Below are 22,855 nucleotides of genomic sequence, written 5' to 3' on the forward strand. Positions count from 1 at the left end.
AAACACTTACTGTAAAGTACATAGCGGTGAAAAAAACACAACTAATGCCTTAGCTGAATTTTGACCGCATCAATAATCCAACTACCTAGCGAATATCCGAAACGTGTCTAGAATACTCGTAGTTTGAAAAATAAGAAAACATCGTCCAAATTGCTCGGGTCTAAAATTTTGTTTGAACGTTGATATTATTTATACAAGCAGCTTACTTTCTTCGACGACGAGATAACAAGGAACGAGAAAAGCTAATCGTAAGTCCAAGATAAACCTCGCATTAAGTATATTTTTGCAAGTTTTCCAACAAAATGTAAACAAATGTACGAAACGAGATGCTCTGTTCGTTTATGATTTCATAAATTCAACATGCGATCACACGCATGCACAAAGGTGTGCACTGTATAGTAAACTTAACAACCCTTATATAATCACGTAATAAAATTCATTTCGCAATTGACCTGCATCGTTTAATTTGCTCTTCAAAATGATCCCTTTTTCATCAACACAGCAATCATTTCCTTCACACCTATCTGACCGCCATCCAGTACCTACCCGTTATTTCACCTACTGAACCAATTTTAAACGTGTAAATAAACCGCGATGAATGTTTTCCTTTTGTTCGACACGAATATTCATTTGGAAGCGCACGAAAAGCACTCTTGTTCCCTTACATTACATGTAATACACGTTCGATAAATTAATAAATAAAATTTTCACGTTAATGTCACAGTCACATGTATTGACGTACTCGTAAAGGTTCAAGCTGGCCGACACCATTTGGGGGCTGGCTCGTACTACTAGTAAACATAATTATTACTTTGGACCGAGACGACGACGAGGTCGACGATTTTTCACAAATTGACTGCTTTTTATTTGATACATCGTTTTGCAATTTACCTCGCCTGGTCTCTGATCGATTACGTTCAAGTCGCCGTTACTTTCAGTCTTTTCTCTCCTTTCACCTTCTGCCATGATTTCGATACTTCGTCAAATACTTATACATAATGAGAAACAGCACTCAAATTGGATTTTCAACCCATGTAAAACATCCATATGGAATTTTAAATTGTACCTACCTATGTATTATGCAAAGGCTGAATTTGATTATTGCATGTGGCGTGTGTTAATTATAATACATGAAATTCTTTCTGTTGGGTAATTCGATGTCTAAAAGGGACGTCAAGGGAGAGGGACGTTTTTCATCTCACATCAGTGCAACAAAAAAAAAATAGGAAATTTTAAGCTGATTTTTGGTTAGCTATAGCCAAAATCAGAATGTCTAAGCAAAAAAAAAAAAAAACATTAATTCTCTTCAACCTAAACAATATGAAAACAAAAGAGGTGGGTAGGGAAGTTGAAATGTTGAAGCTTTTTACGATCACTTGTGTTCGATAAGGTACTGGCAGGGTTCCCTTATGGGGTGAATATTGGAAGTGTCACTCTATGTAGTTATTCTGAGAAATACCTATCCCTATGCTGATATTTTGCAGACTGATATGAATTACTCGCTTACCCACTGCTAGCTCAGCCTAATGAACTCTACTAATACAATTTTCTAAACAGATAGTGAACTTCGCGAAACAAGAACATACAATAAATATGATCACTGTGTTTATAATTTGGTCTAATATAATTAATTTGCCCTAAGACGACATAATTCAAATTTCTGGCATCTGGCAACGCTGATGTAAAAACCAACTGCATCCTGGCTTTGTGCTTCACATCTTCGACTTTCAACGTAGTTGTACCTGCTCGAACAATTACCTTGCTTTCTTGAGAACTTATTTTTGTTTTTATGCTTAAAAATTTGATTGTTGCAATTTTTCGCTGGAAGCTCCTCCAAATTGGTTTCATCTACTTTTTAATGCGCTACTCAGTTTTTTCATTAGTGTTTATATTCATTCAAAATTGACTAAAATTTGAATTCATTTAACTAGTCATATGATGATGCAGCCACAAAAGCAGGAGCTTTTCATCAACAAAAACAGGTAGATTTAGGTGAATAGTGTAGTAGTGTATATAGTGTGCCTAATGTTACATGTTTCTGTTTAAAAATATTTCATAAAAATCTATTATTGCGAAAAGATTGAAAAAACTGGGATTGTCAGCAAAATTCACTGAAAAAACTCTAACAGCCTTTAAACAAATAAAATGGGGTAAATTAGGGATCATAATGCATTCAACATGATAATTTCAATCTACTTAATTCAAACCATATACTTAATTACAGTTTTACTTTAAAATTGGATTTGCGCCATTGACGCATTTAACTTGACTTGCAATTCATTTGATTGCAGTGTTGGAAAAAAAACAGTTTTTTTTTAAAAAAGACAAAACAAACGGTTTTTTTTGTTTAAAACGTTTTTTTTGTTTAAAACCCTGTTTTAAACAGCTGGATCCTCATGTGTTTTAAACGTGTTTTAAACATGTTTAAAATGGTTTTAAACACGTTTTTAACACAAATTTATTTGTTTTGGATTCAGTTTTTCAAATATACGTTATCCAGTCGTCAACTTTTAAGATGTGACGTCATAAAATAGCTATAAGGTTCAAGAAATATTGAAAAATTGAAATCAAAACACAAAATTTGCCTTTGAAAAAAAGTATAGGAAGAAGAATGCAAATCTAAAAATTCAGTTTCTTCAATTTCACTACTTTTTCAACGAAAAATTGAAAAAAAACGTGTTTTTTTAAGGAAATTGGAGCTGAAAAAAAACTTGTTTAAAACAAAAAAAAAACATTTTAAACAGAATTTTGTTTTAAACGCTGTCTGTTTTTTTCTCGACGTTTAAAACACTGTTTTAAACTGACAACACTGTATTGATTGAGACAAGAGTTTGAAACCAATTTTACGTTTCTGGTGGTATGTAGTAGATAGTCTTAGGGACCCTTCCATCAAATTTTTGTCCATTTTGGTTGGATACTTTAGGAGTACCAGGCTTTGGAAGAAAAACAGTGCGCCGTCTTAAGGTCAGGTCCCCTATACACATTGAAACTAAAGAACTCCGCAGTGTAGTGGCATAAGTATACTCCATTGGGTGAAAATCTGCTGATGATAGGTATGTAGTGTTGGCCTGAGAATATTCTCAATGCGCATAATCTGAGAATATTCCCGCATATTTGCGAATATTCTCAAATGCTAGGAGAATATTCTCTCAAAAAAATAAAAATCACGACTTTTCAAAAAATTCAAAGTTTTTTTTACAATTTTCCCACAATTTACTTACAAGTTGTACAACTACTTTTCTTTATAAATTTCCAATTTTTCTTAATAATTTGAAAGTTACTAAAACCTTTTCATGGAAAGTTTCCAGTGTTGTCAGTTTAAAACAGTACTGTATGTTTAAAACGTTTAAAACAGTGTTTTAAACATCGAGAAAAAAACAGACAGTGTTTAAAACAAAATTCTGTTTAAAATGGTTTTTTTTTGTTTTAAACAAGTTTTTTTTCAGCTCCAATTTCCTTAAAAAAACACGTTTTTTTTCAATTTTTCGTTGAAAAAGTAGTGAAATTGAAGAAACTGAATTTTTAGATTTGCATTCTTCTTCCTATACTTTTTTTCAAAGGCAAATTTTGTGTTTTGATTTCAATTTTTCAATATTTCTTGAACCTTATAGCTATTTTATGACGTCACATCTTAAAAGTTGACGACTGGATAACGTATATTTGAAAAACTGAATCCAAAACAAATAAATTTGTGTTAAAAACGTGTTTAAAACCATTTTAAACATGTTTAAAACACTTTTAAAACACATGAGGATCCAGCTGTTTAAAACGGGGTTTTAAACAAAAAAAAAACGTTTTAAACAAAAAAAACCGTTTGTTTTGTCTTTTTTAAAAAAAACTGTTTTTTTCCAACACTGAAAGTTTCCTATCATCTCTAAACTAAGTAATAATGTTGTAATTTTTTGAAAAGAATATGCAGAATATGTGCAATTTTGTGTTTTGATTTCAATTTTTCAATATTTCTTGAACCTTATAGCTATTTTATGACGTCACATCTTAAAAGTTGACGACTGGATAACGTATATTTGAAAAACTGAATCCAAAACAAATAAATTTGTGTTAAAAACGTGTTTAAAACCATTTTAAACATGTTTAAAACACGTTTAAAACACATGAGGATCCAGCTGTTTAAAACAGGGTTTTAAACCAAAAAAAAACCATATTCTTGCGCATGCACAAGCAAAACAAGAATATTCGCGAATTTGCCCAACACTATTCGGGCCGGACACTCACGTAGGTAGTGCTAGTGTGCCCATTGTTCTAGAGTTCAGACCGGGCTTTTTTCTTAACCCTTTCTTATCAGTCGCATTTTACCAAAACGTTGAATTTACGAGTTAAAAATGAAAATATGATTGGGTCATGATTAATATGCAATAATAATCGTAAAAATAATGTGCATCAAATTAATTTTTCAGTTTTAACCCTTGAAATTAATGCTTTTGTAAACACTGATAAGAAAGCCCCGTCTGAAAAATGTAAACATGCTGGCCAGCTCACTAGCGCCCCTATGTGAGTGCCTGGTCCGAATAGGTATGCAACAAAAAAACGCGGCAGGAATTGCAACACTTTCCACCAATACTTTTCTGACACAATAAATTCTGGCAATGTCCAATATTCATGAAACATTTTTTTGGCTCTGCCGAGGATCAAACCTGGGTCTCTGAGTCTGAGTTGGAGAGCAACTTTTCTACTTACCTAACCACTGGGACATGTGATGGAATGAATCATGAATGCAAATATTTCTATACTATGCTGAAACATTCGCGTAAAATACCACATTTACCTACACGTGTTATTTTGCAAATACGTGAAAGAATACGTCAAAAAACAGGTTAGCGGCGTATTTTGTAGTTGGTTTCTTCCAGCAGGAAGAAACACACCACATAATTTGAAATCGCTGTGGCTTTACGCGAGAAAAATACGCTACAAAATATTCATGTACGTAGTGTATTTTTTAGCAGATTTTTTTTTGGTGCACCAATCAGTCTTCTGAACAGCCCTTTTTCATGCCTATATTCAGAACATGTCAATAAACCAGCTGGTTTTGGCGTCTTTTTCAGCGTAGGTATGGGCAGATTTTCCCCCAATGGGGTAGGTACAACCTACCCGTGTGTCAATCTAATATTAGCAAAACCCACAAAGGAGAGAAAGACTTATAAATATATAGATATGTACACATGAACCATTTAACAGCTTTAAACTGGTGATTAGTCACTCAAGCCCTTACTACATTCATATTATGTTGGGATAGAAACGCTCCGACTACCTAACATAGAACACAAGAGAGGACATGTGTCTAAAGTGATCGTCGATCGTTTCTTAACTTGTGGCTGTTGGAAAACCAAAATAAAAAAATTGCAGGTATTTTAATAGACCATCGAAAGAAAGCCTACCGATTTTTCGAGTTGATTTGGATAGGTACCTATAAGAATTCAAAGTCATTAATTGCGACCTATCCAAATTTTTACTTTCTGTACCTATTTTATGTTTACGTCGTCGATTTTCTCGCCAACTGAAAATTAAAAAAATAATGAATCACCTGCGCCTATTGGAGTAATTTTTCACATCCTGGAACTTTTTTTCCAGCAAATTGTATCGCACTCTATTCAAAATTATCGCGTAGAAATTCTCTATACCTAGTCAAAAACATTTCCTTTTTTTTTTTGCCTTCCTCATCGAACGATAGTCCAATAAACGAATATCTCAGCAACACCGGTACCCATTTGTATAATTTTTAAAGCTCGTACTCGTATTTTGCATTGTTCGTTGAAAATTATAATAGTGGAACGAGGAAGAGAAAAAATATTACCCCGAAGCACCGAATCCTGTCCTTGACGGTTGTTGCTGCGATTTCTAATGCGATTTTAAAGCTTTTGACAGGCTAGTATGGTCGAATGAATTAGTAGTAGGTACATTTAGTAGTATTCACGTTCAGCTGATTTAATACACGATGCGATATAGAAGTAGAGGTAGTACCTACAATTCGGTAAAAGCACAATTTGAATGGACTCGAAAACGAAAAGGTATGCCAAACGAGTGATAAATGTTGTATGCTTCCTCTCTTTTGTCTAAGTATATATGTGTCATTCGATGTTTAATTAAGGAACTCGCTCGGTTATAGTAGGTATTATAAGTTGAATTTCTCACATTTGATTGTGAAATTCGAGTAAGTATAGAGATATTACCTCTTCAGAGTCTGGCATAACTCTCTATACGTCTTATTACGATACCTATAAAATATAATATACCTACTTAGTTTTCTCTATGGAGGAGACAGATTAATATTCTCGAGTTTATATCTTGAAGATCTATACACGCTACACAGCTAATAAAAGAATTGTAATTTGTATTTCCATCGGACGAGTCGAATAGATTTTTTTTTCGATAAAATTGTATTGTACAATCAAAATAATTGTCTAAGTACTGTAAGAGCTCACCTTAAGGTGTGATATTTGTACATAAGCAACATTTTCTATAGCTTTGTTTATTTACACTTCATCTATAAATGTATCCTACCTTACCTTATTTACATTGATAAAGTGTTCTTATATAAAAATGTACCTATTAAAAAATTTACTTCTGTAAATAATCTGGATTTTTTTTTTAGCTGAACGTACTCAAATCTTTCCTCATTTTGTTGTTTTAATTGTTTTGATTTAATTATTGTTATATCTGTGCGTGTATCCTCCTCTGTCGATGTTTTTTTTCCTTAGATGACATCGTTTGTATCATATTTTTTACTTGATTTCTAGTTTCGATTTCAATGTTCATCTTTTACTGTTTCATTTTTTTTTTTTTTTTTTGAATATTGTTTAATAAAATTATTTCTGCTAACGAGAGTTTATTAATTCGTATTTCGTATCCCACGCTAAGCCTAATTAACTACGCTGCCAATTCCGACTTATTCGAAGGCCGATTTTTTCCCCCATAGGGTAGGACAACTTTAGGGTAAATGAAAAATTCGTTTGTGAAAAAATAAATATGATTTAGTGTTTGTCGAAGAAGGGAGATGTAGAATTTGAACATGAACGTGCAGTTTGCTAATTGGATTAAAGTTATGTGGTTTTGTTTACATGCTTGTAACACTATAAAGAGAACTTGCGAATGTGGTTGATGGGATAGTGGTGTGGTGCAGGGTGCAACCGTGTGCTTTCATGTCAGCTATGTGAATCGGAGAATTTTTTCGGCGTAGTATGTGTGATTCGTTGCGAAACGATCTAATTAATTAAGTATTGACGGTGTGAATTGCAAATGCTAGGTGTATTGAAGAGACCAGATGCGGATTGTGGTTATGATTTGTGACCTTTGTTCGATGGTTTTGGTTTTGGAAAGTGAGGAGATAGAGATAGACACTGGACACTAGACAGGGTGCAGATTTACCTATGCATATCATTGTTTAATATTCTCAAGTCTTCCAAGGTGTTTCTTTTTGAAATAAAATAAACCTTTTCTTTGTTAGAATAAATGATATTAACCGTTACCTATTCAATATCATCGTCCAAGCACATAAAATGGCGACAACTAATCCTCAATTCAAAAAAAAAAATACATAAGTATCAAAATCAAATATTTTCAATTTATTAATTTTTTAGTTCAATTTCATATTTTATACCTATACACATAACTTTGTAGGTACCTATTTATTTTTTCAACGAAAAATATTTCTGTAAAAATTTTACCCCTCCTTTCTACAAATTGACCCAGATTTACTAGAAATTTTCTTAAGACTCTTCATACCTACAAGTTCATGTTTCAAGAAATATTTTTCATTCATTTTTTGTTTTTAATTTTTTCGCTTTATTACCTACTAGATGGCGTGTTTTTCTCCTTCAGAACTTCATCAGCTTTTCAAGACAAAATCATAACTAAAAACAGTATAGTACCTATTTTTATTTTTTCTAATTTTAAAAAAAAACGTTTAAAAATAACTACACTGCTGGTTTGTCAAAATTTATCATATCATCATAATTACTCGTACCTATATTAACCGTTTTTGAGAACAGATCAAAAAACATAGATTGAATTTATTCAAGTTGCTTGGGATTATTCTAAGACAAGCCTTGTTCTCCTTCGAATTCATCTAATATACCTATATAGTAGCATCGGAGACTCCGAAACTAAGTAGTTAAGTTCAAAAACATGTACTTATTGTGAATTTGATAACTTAGCTTAATTATAGTTAGTGCAAAAAATTCAGAATTTTCTAATTCATCTTTGTATTTTTTTTTTTTTTTTTTTTTTTTTTAAGAATAATAATAGGTAGGTAATTAATTGTGTTCATTTCTAGACAGTCCAAAAAAAAAGTTGCATTTCACAATTTAATGTACCTACCTACGAACCTACCTACGTATATTCTGAGTGATTTTTTTTGAATTATTCAATAATTTTGGCCATATTTTTCTGCACTTGTTATGCCTTTTTGCACATTTTTCAATATTTTAATGAAATATAATTATTTTTCTAAAATTAATGTAATTTAATGAATAAAAGAAATGAAAAGCATTTTTTATATACTTAAATAATTAATTATTTTAATTATTTAAATTAAAAATAATAATAAAAATGGAAATTTTATTAATAAAATTAATTGAAAATAGGTAAGTTTATGCAATTAATTTTTATTCTTAAAATATTTATAACATTGTAATTAATTTTTATGATAACTACTTATTTCGGACAGTTTAGACACTATACCTACACAAGACATATTGACAAATTTTATTATTTTTTAATCAATTTAAGTAATTTTTAGGTCGCTGAGTTCAAAAAATCCATTCATTTGAAATTCGTCTCGTTGGTGTCTTTGATTTTTTAAAAGTATTTTGACCATATTTCAGTGTGTATTGGGGGAGTGGGGGGAGGAGAAGTGATCAAAAGAGTCGTATATTCAAACTCATCGTCTTTTAAACGATACTTCATTTTGATTTTTGGTCAAACTTGAAGGTATTTATGTCTCCTAGGCTGGAGTAGAGGTGTTGATTTGAGATCCCATTTTGAATTCCTACTGTATCAGTGTATCTATCACATCAAAATTGAGCTTTCACCTCAAAAGTTCAATTTCGCACTTGCCAATTTTTAATTTTCAACGAATCAACGTTAAAAATTTTTCAATTTTAAAGTCAAAAACACATCTACGATTCGAAAGATTATCCCTGCAGATTTATTTTTGGATATTAGAAATCTCAATAATTAAGCTCATTTAGAAGAAAAACTAAAACCAAAAAAAAAAGGCTAACAAATCTATTTATTTGAAGATGTGACGGTGAAAGAGTGAAAACAATCTAGGTTCAAAAATAACATTAGCACATTTCTTTTTGAACCTACGCATTTGGGCAAAAATCCGCGTAGGTTGTAGTTGCTTACTTAATGGAAATACCCTCGCTAAAAATGAATGTAATACATTGAGAAACATCACAGGTAAGGTAAAATAAGTATATGGGTAGCAAGATAATTGAAAGTAATCGATAACCAGATTGTAAAATTTATTCTCTTAATGAGGTTTGTCATTGAGTAACAAATTACATTATTTGTACATTTCTAATGGCCTTTTAATTCATCGAAAAACTATCCGCAAAGGTTTACCTGCTGTATTTGTTTCAGCGAGGATATTTAATCATTGTCTCTAACCAAAATAAGACACCATTGTGTAGTTTACTTTTCATATGTAAAGCTAACCTAACCTATCTACTATATACCTACGTGCTTAGCAGAAATACCAGCGCTTGAATGAAAAGCTTTTCTAATGAAATAAAATGACTTTTTGGCCACTCTGGGGAATAATCTTTGCATCTTATAGTGATGCTATTTAGCGCACCACTTGGAGTTGATATTTACCACTGATGAAGTAGGTAATTAGTAAACTTCATTCTTTATTAAGCTATCATTATGTTCTCAGATAGTCTCGCTGTTTTGAAAACTTTTACTGGCATTTACTGTGTTGAACGTTTCACGATAGTCCAAAACGATTAAGTCGACGCTTTGGGGAAAAAAATACCGTTAGCCATCGCCGATGATGAAGCCATCTGAGGAAATGAAAGTTTGTAAAATTGGTACTTATCACTAAACTTATACTTATGCTGTGGTGCAGAACTAAAGAATTCAAAACTGAAGCATATAATATGGTTGGATTTAAAGGAGTAAAGCGTAGGATACCTACTTATTAAAAATATTTCTTGTTTTTTTTTAAATTTTTTTTTAGAATAGGTAAGTACATATTTAAAAGGAATTTATAAAATTGAATGCAGTTTGAAGAAAGCTCAGTAAAGACTATAAAGACGTCTGATTCATGTCCTTGGAAGTTGATTTGATACGCGTGGTTTTTTCCTCTCTCAAATTATGAATGTGTGCGACAAATTGCTACGCAACCATTCTGCTTATAATGGATTAAATGGTAGGATAGGAATTACAAATACGACAATGTGTAGGATGTTGAATGCAGTTTAGAGCAATATTTTATGATTTTATTGTACTCGCTTATGGTTTGACTATTGTTTTTATTTTATTTAATCCGTTCTTTTGTTGTTTTAAAGATGCTTCTTCGAGACGGAATCGTTGTTGGAGAAAATTTAGTGCATATAGAGTTTTTGCGCATAAATACGAAAAAAATGAAGAAAAAAAATAAAGTGTCTACGTATACCTACAATGCTTGCAACTGCTTTTGACAATTGTCCATTTCCATTCGGCTATGTCAACGAAAGTAGGTATTTCGTTTTAAATTAAGTACATACGTACCTACCTTAAGAGGTTTTTTTAAATTGTAAATTTATTTTAGAAAACTTCATTATTTTTTTGTAATTCGTTTCGTACATATGTATTATAAATTTTCGTTTGAGTAGGTAAGTATTGTGATTATTTTTTACAAGGTGTTTTATATATTTCGCTAGATACCTTCTTTTTTATATTATATTTTAGAACTGTTGTTATACTTTATAATTGATTATCAACTATGGTACCTACATACTTATTTTACAGAGTGTGAAAAGCAAGCCCGGAAACTTTCCTCCATTTTTTTTAGAGCTCTTTGTACAATTTTGTTTGAAACTTTGGTAAATACCTTCACCAAATAAAATAAAGAATCGTGTAACTACCAAAAAATTAAATTATTTTTTCATTCAATTTTTGTAAACTTATTACCTAGGTATATTAAAAAATGCAGGTTGTTCGATGATAGGTGGTCAACAACACTATGTTGCATGAGGAGTTGCCTATCCTTAAAATTAAAGAGGCGAAAAAAAACAAAAGTCAATAATTATCCATTATTTGGACTACAGGAGTGAGTAATATTTATCAGAAAATGAGCAAATTTTTCATTATTAACTTACTTTTTGCCAGACTTGAAAATTGGAAGTGTTAGGAACAAATTTTGAGAAAAAAATTGCAATTTAAAAAATGATTAAATCAGTAGGTATTGGGTACCCTATTAGATAGATACAGGGTGCCCAGAAATATCGAGTACCCCTAAAAAAGTTTTCTACTAAAATACTTTGGCTGGTCACAGTGAATGATAATGATAGCACATGATTGGTTGTTGGACTGGAGAGATAACATTCCACCAATCATATGCATCTATTTCACGTTGCCAACCCATATTTTTAAATTTTAATGAAAAACTTTCTTTGGGTTGGGGTACTCGATATTTCTGGTCACCCTGTACATACATACTAGCAAACTACTTTCAAGAGTGATTAGGTTAGGTATAAATTTTGCGAAGTAGTTGGCTGATGGCTTACAAGTGGCGACGACCGTGTTTTTACTGTGTGTATAGCACATTGAACCTGGAATAATCTCTCGCTCCACCAGCGTAGAACCAGTTTGACCTAAAGCGCTATATGTTTGACCAATCAGCACACTGTAAACATCATGTTGGATACCCTCCAGCACGAAGCCACTTGTTAGGAGTAACATTCTTTATAGGTACTTACCTACTGGAATACAAGTTATCTTCGTTCGAGATGGTTCGAGTATAATATACTTTTTCATAAGAATATTTCTCATTGTTGTAAAAAAATAGTTGAAAATTTGATAATAATTGAGAATTTCGCATTCGGAAAGTTCAACACTACTTGAGTATAAAAGTTTAATTATTGGTGTATTTTAGTGCTGTCATGATGTTAATTCTATTAGTTTTTGCATTCTTCTTAATCAATGAAAATGTTATTGCTGCTCCTGCTAATAGTAGTATTTCCACAGAAAATGAATCTTTTTTGGTCATAGTTTTCAACACATGCAGTCAAGACCACCCGTGTTTTGTTTCCTATAAAATCAGTTATGGGAATGTCGCGTATAAATCATCAATCTTGGGTTCTGCAGAGAAAAGTTATTTTCCTTATTTTCCTTATGCGAACACTACCATTGGTTTAGATGTCACAGTATTTAAACACATTGATGTACATGATCGTGGAACTGTTATCACTACAAAAAAGTTTGGAGTTGGAGACAACGAGGGTCGTTGTTTCGCTGTGAGAGGAAATGATTATTCGATTCCGACAGTATCAAAGTGTTCATTTGGTGAGTGAATAATGATAGCTTTAGAAAATTGGTTGCAAATCGCTCATAACTCCACATAGGTATACTAAACTCCGTTAAAATAAAACTCAAATACACCGTTAATAATTATAGGTACTATAGTACCCTAATGAAGATAGGGTCTTGGTGTTTTTCAAGTTTCAAAAACTATATTTTATTTTCATATATTCTCTCTCATTGCAGATGAAGAACTTGAAGCAAGAAATTCAAGCCGAATATTGAGAATAAGGAACAAATCTTCTCCTCCCTTCGTATTGAATGTGGCCTTAAGGCATGGAAACAAGACTAAGGAACAAAAAAAAATTTTTGCCTCACAAAAGGCCGACTTCACTTTTGTAGCTGGGACTACAAAAGATGGAGTAGTCAATTATTCAATATACAAGTTGAAGAATGAAACATCGGCGACATGGGAGCCCATTCAACAGTCCATTCCACTTAGGTGGATCTTTGATGAATGCTTAAAGGTGACTGGTAATTATGAAAACCCGCTCATATCACCCACTGAATGTGTGAAGGGATGAAGAGCCTTAAAATGAAACGCCAGCTTTTGGCTTTTAGCATTGAAATCCCAAAATTAAAAATTTTGGCTTTAGTTTTCGGCTATCTCGATTTTTACGGCTTGCTTTAGCCAAACTTTCAGTTTCCAATGGCTTTCCCTTATATTTTCAAATTAACATCTTTCACCCTATATTTCATTAAGCTTTAGCTTTAAACTTTTGGCTTCGAGCTTTTGACTTTAAACTTTCAGCTGATACATCATCAATTTATACAAAAAAAGGAAATTAAAAATCAGTTCAGGTGCATTGATTTCATAATGTGATAGTGGAATAACATTCATTGCTAGAATTATTTTCCTTTTTTTTTTCATTTCATTAAATCGCATTAAAATAAAATTGAACAGAATTTTTTTCATTTTTTTTTTGTTTCTTCTGAATTTAGAGAATTCAATTCTGCAAAAAAACTTTTGAAAAGGCTAAAAAATCAAACTTTTGGCTAGCTTTTGGTTTGGAAAAAACTAAACTTGCAAACTTTTAGCTTTTGGCTTGGTGCGAAAATCTGCTCAGCTTTCAGCTTTCGGCTTTAAGATATACTATAGGTATCAGCTAGCTTTTCATCCCTGGTTGTGTGTTACACGCCATCAACAACATAGGTCAATATAATATAAATACTGAAATATAAATTGGTAGCCCATAACTTTATCCCTAATAAAACTTTTTTATACTGAACTTAGTATTTGTCTGTTCTACATTGGAGGCAATGAGCAACAACAGCAACTTAAGCAACCTAGGTTGCGTTCACTTTGGTTATGGAATTCGGGTATACTCGATTTCAAATTGGAAAATTAGGGATAAACAAACCAAAACCATTAGCCAATCAGATTGTTTCGTTCTTTGAAACTGATTGGCAAATGGTTTGTGTACCTGTACCTAATTCTCCAATTTGAATCGAGTATACTCGATTTCGATAGCCAAAGTGAACGTTCGCTCAACTGCGCTGAAAAAATACGAAAAACACGGAAATACGCATTTGCGCTGAAAATAAAATAATGAAATGCGCTCAAAAGTCAAATACCTACGCTGAAATTCGCTGAAATTTGCTCAAATACGCTGAATTAGTTGAATTTGTACGTTCAAATGCGTCTAAAATCTCTGAAATAATGAAATTCTTATGCTTAATTTTGTTATGAGGGTGCTCTACTGTCTACTTAAGGTTATTGCTTTTTTAAATTTAGTCTAAGTGTCTAACCAAAATAGTATATGTAACTACATACAAGGCAGAGCACTGATTAGAGGCGGTGTATTTTTCGATCACGTAGTATATTTATGTAAATCGAATAAAATCGAGTGCATTTTTTCAACTCTAACGAAATTTTCAATTTTTTTACTAGGTATCTTGAAAGTTGAAAGACGTATTCCTAGCAATTTCAGGGTTGTACAAAAACGTGTTTTTTTTTTAAACACAAAAACCCGTTTTTTTAAAATTTTAAAACAGTTTTTTTTCTTGTTCGAAACTATGTGTTTAAAACACGTTTTAAACACAAATTCATTTTGTTTTGGCCGGATTGGGCTCAGGAAATATTGAAAAATTGCAATCATAACACAAAATTTGTTCCTAAAAATACAGTTCATTCAATTCATATCCACTTCTTTTTCAACAAAAAAAGTAAAAACTGAAAAAACATGTTTTTTTTTAGGAAATTGGAGTTGAAAAAACACGTTCAAAACAAAAAAAAAACTTGTTTTTAACCGCTTTTTTTGTTTAAAACATCGTTTTGTTTTTTTTATATGTTTTTTAAAATTTAAACATGTTTAAAACAGTTTTGTTTTAAACATGTACAACCCTGCAAACTGCAATTAGTTGACGTACCTACTTGTTGGATTTTTTTTTCGATTTTTTCCTTTTGAGTGAAAATATCAATGTAAGTATAACCAATAACCATTGAAATGAAAAATAAAATACCTACCCGGCTACCTCACTCTCAGAGTCAGATGGTGCTAAAATCTAAACTTAATCTACACTTCCTTGAACTTGAAACGAAGCTGTGAAAATAAATTAGCGTTAGCGACCTCAAAGCTCAAACTTCAATCAATGTAGATAGTCGATGTAATTTGTCAGTAGTCAGCAGGGTTGTCATATAACAGCCACAGGTAGAATAAGTTATTCTACGTCTACATGTAAAATAAGTAGAATAAGTAGAATATCGACGTAGACTACCATATTACGTAGAATGTAGAATGTAGAAAAAGTTCTGATTGGCTGTTTACCTGATAAGAAACGAAAAAACGTGATAATGCTTAGAATCTACAGCTTTGAGCTTACAATACTATAAAAAGGTAAATTTGCTCCAAACTAAGTCAATGTTTCCGACCAAATTGACCAAAAATTCATTAATTTTTTTTCATTTTTTGGAGAGTTTGAAAGTTGAATGCATGAGAAATGAACAAACAAACAAACAAAGTAACCTTGCAACCTATCAAAATATGTTAAAATTTCACGAAAAATTCAAATTTTTCAAAAAAAAATGTATTTTTTTAAAGCAATTTGAAGAATTTTGAGCTCAAAAGTCAAAATTTAGTTATAAATTTGAGATAATAATAATTCATTGAAAAAGAGTCATGCAATGCAACCTAGCTATTGCTACAATGGGTCAAAATTATGTCATATGTGAGGAATTCTTCAATTTTAAATATTTTGAATTTGATTAAAATATGTTTTGAAAATTTTTAGAGAATTTTGAGCTCAAAATTGAGTTATGATTTTAAGATAATTGAAAAAAACCAAAATAGTCTTACAACCTATTGAAATGGATCGAAATTACGTGAGGAATTTGAATATTATTATGACGAAAATATGTTTTGAAATAATTATTGAATTTGAACATTTTTGGAAAATTTTGAGCTCATAATTGAGTCATGATTTTGAGATAATTGAGAAAGTGTCAGGTGAGGTGAGGGTGACCTATCAAAATGAGGTTAAATTACATGAGAAATTCAAAATATATTATATTTAGTGTTGGCCTGAGAATATTCTCAATGCGCATAATCTGAGAATATTCGCGAATATTCGCGAATATTCTCAAATGCCTGGAGAATATTCTCTCAAAAAAATAAAAATCATGACTTTTTTCAAAAAATTTGAAGTTTTTTCTACAATTTTCCACAATTTACAAGTTTTACATCTACTTTTCTTTATAAATTTCCAATTTTCCTTAATAATTTGAATCCTTTTCAATGGAAATTTGGAAAGTTTCCGATTATCTCTAAACTAAGCAATAATGTTCTAATTTTTTGAAAAGAATCTGCGGAATATGCGCAAGAATATGCGCATATTCTTGCGCATGCGCAAGCAAAAAAAGAATATTCGCGAATTTGCCCAACACTAATTATATTTCAATTTTCAACCAGAATATTATAATGGGTAATTTGTTTGGGAAAAAGGAAAATCATGGAAAATAAAAAATTCAGCTTCTTACTGAGTTACTAAACTTTTTTCAGCATTTTTGAAGAATTTCAGCATTACAAATTACAATGGTAAAACAAAACATAATTAATTAACCATCTAAAAGCTTAATGTTCAATTTTCCAGCGGTAGTCAGTACTCAGTAGTAATGTTGATCTTGAATCTTGATACTTCATACTTGTAAGTTGTATGTAAGTAAGACGCTCAACGGCTCAAACACGCCCAAAGTGCTCAACGTCAACTCAAATGCGCTGAATACACTGAAATAGAAATACGCTCAACTGCGCATAAATACTCTGAAAGACTGAAATGCGCTGAAACGCGCTCAAGCCTCAAATACACTAAAATTCCTTGCAAAATGTGCAATTGTGCACTCAAAAATTCAAAATAATGCTCTCCGAATTCGCTCAGCTCCACATCAGAAGTGATAGCATCATGAAGTACTAAAATTAAAATAGAAGTGCGTGCTCCACACCATTTACATTGAGGAAAGAACTGTTATAACTAGCACACGTTATCACGCAGTCTCCAGTGATAAGATTTTTATAACACACTTGAATTTGAAAAACATTTTTGCCAAGTTCAAATTATTGGAAATTTTTCTGAGCTTTAGAAGCTTTTACGTGAGTGAATTCAACCGATATATTGGATCAAGCTGACAGTTGTAAAACTCATCCCTAACATAAAGTATTTTGCGTATGAATAAGTTAACATCTCTCATCGTATTTCCAAGTTGCGAAAATGATTCATGCCGGTAAGAAAAAAAACCCTATTGCATGAGATAAATTAATTGTACCTATTTTAAATTAAGCTGTTAATTATTGCTTGAATTTTGCTTCAAAATTTCCTTCACTCGAATCATGATCCAAAAGTAAGTGGAATAAGATCTGAAATTACTTCTGTCGATGAATTTTCAGTTCAGTATTTTTTGAAGTGAACTGATTTCTTTCATTTGGAGGAATAATATTATTATACAACATTTTTTTTTTTTTATTATTGGTACATATTTTATAATACGTTGATTCAATAACTAATATCGGTTTGTGTGTTTGTCCTCAACAGATTCTGGAAATCAGATTCAATTATTATCGAAACTCATTTCGTAAATTTGAATATCTCAACATCAGGTACGTAATGATTTTACATTTTACTGCTTTATTATGGTACACGATGTTCAACGGAAGAAAGAATTGAGAAAATGTTTCGTATTTTGTAATCATGTTTTCATTTTAACGTTCTGTTTGTAGTTTTCAACCAGATCGTTGAATTAGTTGGACTTTTTTGATTCAGATACCGTTTTAAGAATCATTCACTCATCCATTTCGGCGTTTGGATAGATGAGAGAGTCGTAGAAACGTAAGATTTTTCATTTCAATATTTATTGGTCCAACTCGCTTTATTTTGTGAATTATTTTCATTCATTAACTTAAAATGTAAATCGAATGATGAAATATCTGTGTTTGTTACAGGAATCGAAGCATGTTATGCTGTATACGGTAATTTAACCGTTTTCAACTGAAAAGCTTCTGCTGAACCATCGATTGCAATATCAACGCTGTTTACGATCGTGTATCACTCCGGTATAGAAATGTCTTCGATCTTACTAAGTCACTTTCAATTTTCGAGAAAGCTGTGTTACGTACATAAAGGTACTGTAAATAAAGTGTTTCCTAGTTCACGAGGTCTTGCTACGTTTTCGAAAATTTACACCATTAATGAAAATAATACGGTGACTGTATCGAGCTTACGATATCAAAGTGATTTTTCAAAACAGCTGTGCTATACTCGTAATGTAAATTTTGCAAGAACTCGTCTCAACCTACACCACTCCGATTATTTTGAAAAACTATATCACTCGAGTGCTAATAACGCAAAAAAATCATCGTCTAACCTCAAAACACATACAGAATTTTCAAAAGCATTGTCCGTCAAAGATAAAAATGCAACAAGCGAGATAAGCGATTTCGTTAAAGTTTGGTTGGAACGTTTCGATTCTCTTCGTCCGGTCGAACCTGGAGTAATTTCCGGCACTTTCAATACCTTGGTAAAACTGAATATTTTCGATAGAAAATGGAATCGGGAAAATCAAGATAATTTCAAGGAGTTAATTGTAAAGCTGACGGAGAAAGGATACGTTTTATTAGATCCAAAAAATGAATCAGCTGGTAATTTTAAATCTTTGCAAATTATGCTTTGCTTTCAAGCGTTGTCTAGATGGAATGTGTTCAGAACTGATGTTTGGAGAGGCAGTGTTCAAATAGACGGCAATGAAGTTCTAATAGTTGATTTATTCGAATCTTTCATAATACGGTTGTTCCACCGAGGAAGTTTTTTGCTCAGCTGTGAAAATAAAACCAGGGATAAATTCACTAGTCAATCTATTGCTAACTGTATGTTCGCGTTATCTAATTGGAATATTGCAGAACTAGACGGAGGCAGAGATTTCTATAACCAGTTAATTAAAAAAGGCAGTTCAATTGCTGAAAGCTTTAATTCTCAAGACGTTGCTAATTGCCTTAGCGCTCTATCTACGCAGAATATCAACGATTTCGATGGAGCTAGAGAGTTAATTAGCAATTTAATCGAACATAATAGCTCATCGACGGGAAGATTCAGTTCTCAAAGCTCATCTAACGATAAATTTGCCGCTATTAATGTTGTTAAAACTTTAAACGCTATGTCTAGATGGCACGCTGAAGAATTACAAGGATCTAGAGAGTTTATTATAACTCTGATGAAATTGGGAGTTTCCCTGGCCGATAATTTCAATTCGATGGAGATCGCTAAGAGTTTCAACGCGTTATCCAAGTGGAATATCGAGAACTTGGAACTAACCAGGGAGTTCATTGTTCGATTAATAAAACGTGGAAGTTCAACGATCGATCAATTCAATTCTCAGGATATTGCGAATAGTCTGAACGCTTTGTCCAAATGGGATATCGATAATTTGCACGGATCTAAGGAATTTATTATTCAGCTGGTCAGATTAGGATATCACTTGGCTGATAAATTTGATTATCGGGGTATTTCCAGTAGCTTGAATGCTGTATCAAAGTGGAATATAGATGAATTAAACGGAACCGAAACATTTATCGTTCGATTAATAAAACAAGGTACTTTAACAGTCGGTGTATTCCAATCTCAAGAGATCGCCAATTGTTTGAATGCGCTGTCTAAATGGAATCTCGAAAAATTACCCGGATCTAAAGATTTCATCTTTCAATTAGTCGAACGTGGTAATTCATTATCCGATAGGTTCAATTCTCAAGAAATAGCTAATTGTTTGAACGCTATATCAAAGTGGAATACTAAAGAATTCCCAGAAACCGAACAGTTCGTCGTTCAGTTGATGAAACGTGGAAACATCATCGCCGAATCATTCAGTTATCAGGGTATTCCTAGTTGCTTGAATGCGCTGTCTAAATGGAACGTAGACGAATTGCAGCACTCTAGAAAATTCATCGTCCAGTTAATCAAAAGAGGTAATTCCATGGTTGATAGATTCGATTCTCAAAATGTTGCCAATTGTTTAAACGCTTTATCGAAATGGAATATCGACGAGTTCCAAGGAAGCAGGGAATTCATTACTCAACTAGTGAAACGAGGTAGATCAGTAATCAACGAATTCGATTCCCAAGAGACTTCCAACAGCTTGAATGCTTTGTCTAAATGGAACATTAATCAATTACCAGAAGCTCGACAGTTTATTACTCAACTGCTGAATCGAGGAAGCTCGCTTGTTGACAGCTATAATTCTCAAGAGATCTCCAATACGTTGAACGCTTTGTCCAAATGGGATATTAACGAGTTAGAAGGCGCAAAGAATCTTATCGCTCAGTTAGTTAGTCGAGGAAGCTCGCTAGTTCGAAAATTCGATTCTCTTGCCATCGCTAATACTTTGAACGCGTTTTCCAAGTGGAATCTTGATGATATAGATGGAAGTAGAGCTTTCATCGATCAGTTAGTAGAACAGGGGAATTATAAAATTGACCAATTCAATCGCCAGACTGTTTCTACTACTTTGAATGCTATTTCCAAATGGAACATCTCGAAGTTTCCAGGAGTCGAAGAGTTTATTGTTCGTTTAATAGAAAGAGGCAGTTCTAAAATTGGCGAATTCGATTCCCTAGATATTTCCAACAGCCTGAATGCTATTTCTAAATGGAATATCAACGAACTAGAAGGATCCAATCAGTTTATCGTTCAGTTAATGGAACATGGAACTATGAAATCTCACGAATTTAGTCATAAATGTATTTCCAGTACCTTGAATGCGTTATCAAAATGGAACATCGATGAATTACCAGGATCTGAAGAATTCATCTCTGAATTAATTAAACACGGATCTTCAGTCATCGGCAAATTCAATACTCAAGAAATTTCCAACTGTTTGAACGCGTTGTCTAAATGGAATATTGACCAAATTCAAGGTTCAAAAGAGTTCCTTATTCAGTTAGTAAATCAAGGTAATTCAACGGTAGACGGATTCAATTCTCAGGATGTTTCCAACAGTTTGAATGCGCTGCAAAGATTGAATATTTTTGATGGTGAAAAATGGAACGATGATGAGCTGAAACATTTGAAAAATTTTACTGCGAAACTTGCTGAAAGAGGAAAGAATATATACGAAGAATTTGACTCTCTGAGTGTGGCTTTAACTCTCAATGCTTTTTCAAAGTTGGATATTCTTAATTATGAAAATTGGACGATGGATGAACAAGCCCACTTGTTTAATTTCATCAGTTGCCTATTCAATACAACATCTCCATACAAGAACTTCACCCTCGATACCGTTTTGAAAACGTACGGTATTGTATCCGAATGGAGTATTTTTCTACCTTGCAAATTTGACTCTTGTTGCATAAAAGGGTTTTCAAATATTGCCAGTATGTTGGAGCGTCGACTTTTCCATATTGCAAGACACGATACCGAAAAACCACATACTAAAGTACGAGTTGCTGCGCAGATCATTAAAGATATACCAAATCTGCGATCAAAACGTATGATTGTGGATGATGATACATTTCTGATTGCGTTGATGATATGTTTGTTGTCCGGTGCAAAGAAATGTGATGCTAATCGTTTAAGAGAAGAGTCTGTGCAAGAAAACATCTTGTCTGGTTTGCAGTATTTTTGTAGAATAGGTGTTGAACAAGTGGATGAAAAAGCTGATTTTGAAGGACTATTCGATGATTTATTGCTTAGGATATACAATAGAGCAGTTGAGCTAGATTTGAACTATGCGGATGAACTTTTAGGAATTATATTCGAGTTGAATAAATTAGGAATTTTTAAAGATGAAGAATTTTTGCGTGAGCGGCGGCCATCTGAGAGCTGCGTTGATTTATAGATGGTCTATAATTATTTGTGTTTGCAAATTTCGGGAAGTTGACCATTTGTTAAAATGTGCTACGAAATGTGATATTAAATTAATTTTAATTCGTAGGTCGTTGAAAAGTTAATATTGTGTGCGAGGTTACTTGTTTTCACTTTTTGATAGGAATTTTATTGGAGATTTTACGAAAGCGAGAATTGGAATTTTAATTTCTTTTGTGCTGTTCTATATTTTCGCTCATTAGACTGACTGATTGTGATTATGTTTACTTACCTATCTTATGTTTCTTCAACGAATCTTGTTTAAATTGTATAGTTCTACGTGCTGTATTTTCGTTGTTCGTCGGTACAATTCATTTTGTTTAGTCTAAACATCGTACCTAATTATAGATTTGTTGAAAACATTTTCTGTTTTTTTTTTTTTTTTTTTTTTTTTCAATGTACCTATTTAGTCGGTGAATGAATTGCGAAAGTATGCGCTTGGTTTGTACTTTTCCAAAAATTGCCTAAAAGCCTCGCCCTTTTACCGACAAAGTAAAAAAAAAAACATAACTTTTTTGTCCATAATTTACAAAAGGTCCTGCTCTTTATGAAATTGTCCAAGTCTTGCTTTTTAGTCGAGAAGCCCACTTAAGGAACTATTGCACCCCCCCCCCGCCGATCCTCCGGGACAACTTTTTTCTTAAAGGGGGAGTCCTAAGGAACATTTCTAGCCCTTGTACTCAAAAAAAGTGGCCCTACTTACAAAATGACGGCCATTTTGATTGACAGGTCAGCCGAAATCGCAGATTTTTCGTTCCAACATAGGACTTGCACGAAATTTTTCAAACTGTACAAAGGTAGATCGAAAGATCAAGCAAAAATTTATTACCTATCAAAATTTCAAGTGCTAAAGTGCGTTTTTCGATTTTTGGTGAATTTTTGAAAATCAAATTTAGGCCAAAAATGAGGGGGAAAAATCAAAATTTCACCAAATTGACCAAGAAAGCTGAAATTTGAGATACACCTTATTTTCGACATGCCAAATCGATTGGAA

General features: G+C 32.5%; 1 protein-coding gene and 1 long non-coding RNA gene across 2 annotated transcripts; both read left to right on the forward strand.

Moving 5' to 3' along the window:
- The first annotated feature begins 11,867 nt into the window (after positions 1 to 11,867).
- Positions 11,868 to 13,751, forward strand: LOC135850072 (uncharacterized). The gene is made up of 2 exons (XR_010559644.1): positions 11,868 to 12,507; positions 12,709 to 13,751. It is a non-coding gene; the product is annotated as an uncharacterized LOC135850072 (long non-coding RNA).
- A 3,251-nt stretch (positions 13,752 to 17,002) lies between these two features.
- LOC135850077 (uncharacterized) lies at positions 17,003 to 22,223 on the forward strand. The gene is made up of 4 exons (XM_065370792.1): positions 17,003 to 17,239; positions 17,548 to 17,612; positions 17,733 to 17,841; positions 17,955 to 22,223. Exon 4 carries the CDS (start codon positions 18,074 to 18,076, stop codon positions 21,833 to 21,835), a length of 3,762 nt encoding a protein of 1,253 aa, XP_065226864.1. The 5' UTR covers positions 17,003 to 17,239; positions 17,548 to 17,612; positions 17,733 to 17,841; positions 17,955 to 18,073; the 3' UTR covers positions 21,836 to 22,223.
- The last annotated feature ends 632 nt before the right edge of the window (positions 22,224 to 22,855 follow it).

Source organism: Planococcus citri, chromosome 1 (genome assembly GCF_950023065.1).
Source record: "Planococcus citri chromosome 1, ihPlaCitr1.1, whole genome shotgun sequence".
NCBI classification, from domain to species: domain Eukaryota; kingdom Metazoa; phylum Arthropoda; class Insecta; order Hemiptera; family Pseudococcidae; genus Planococcus; species Planococcus citri.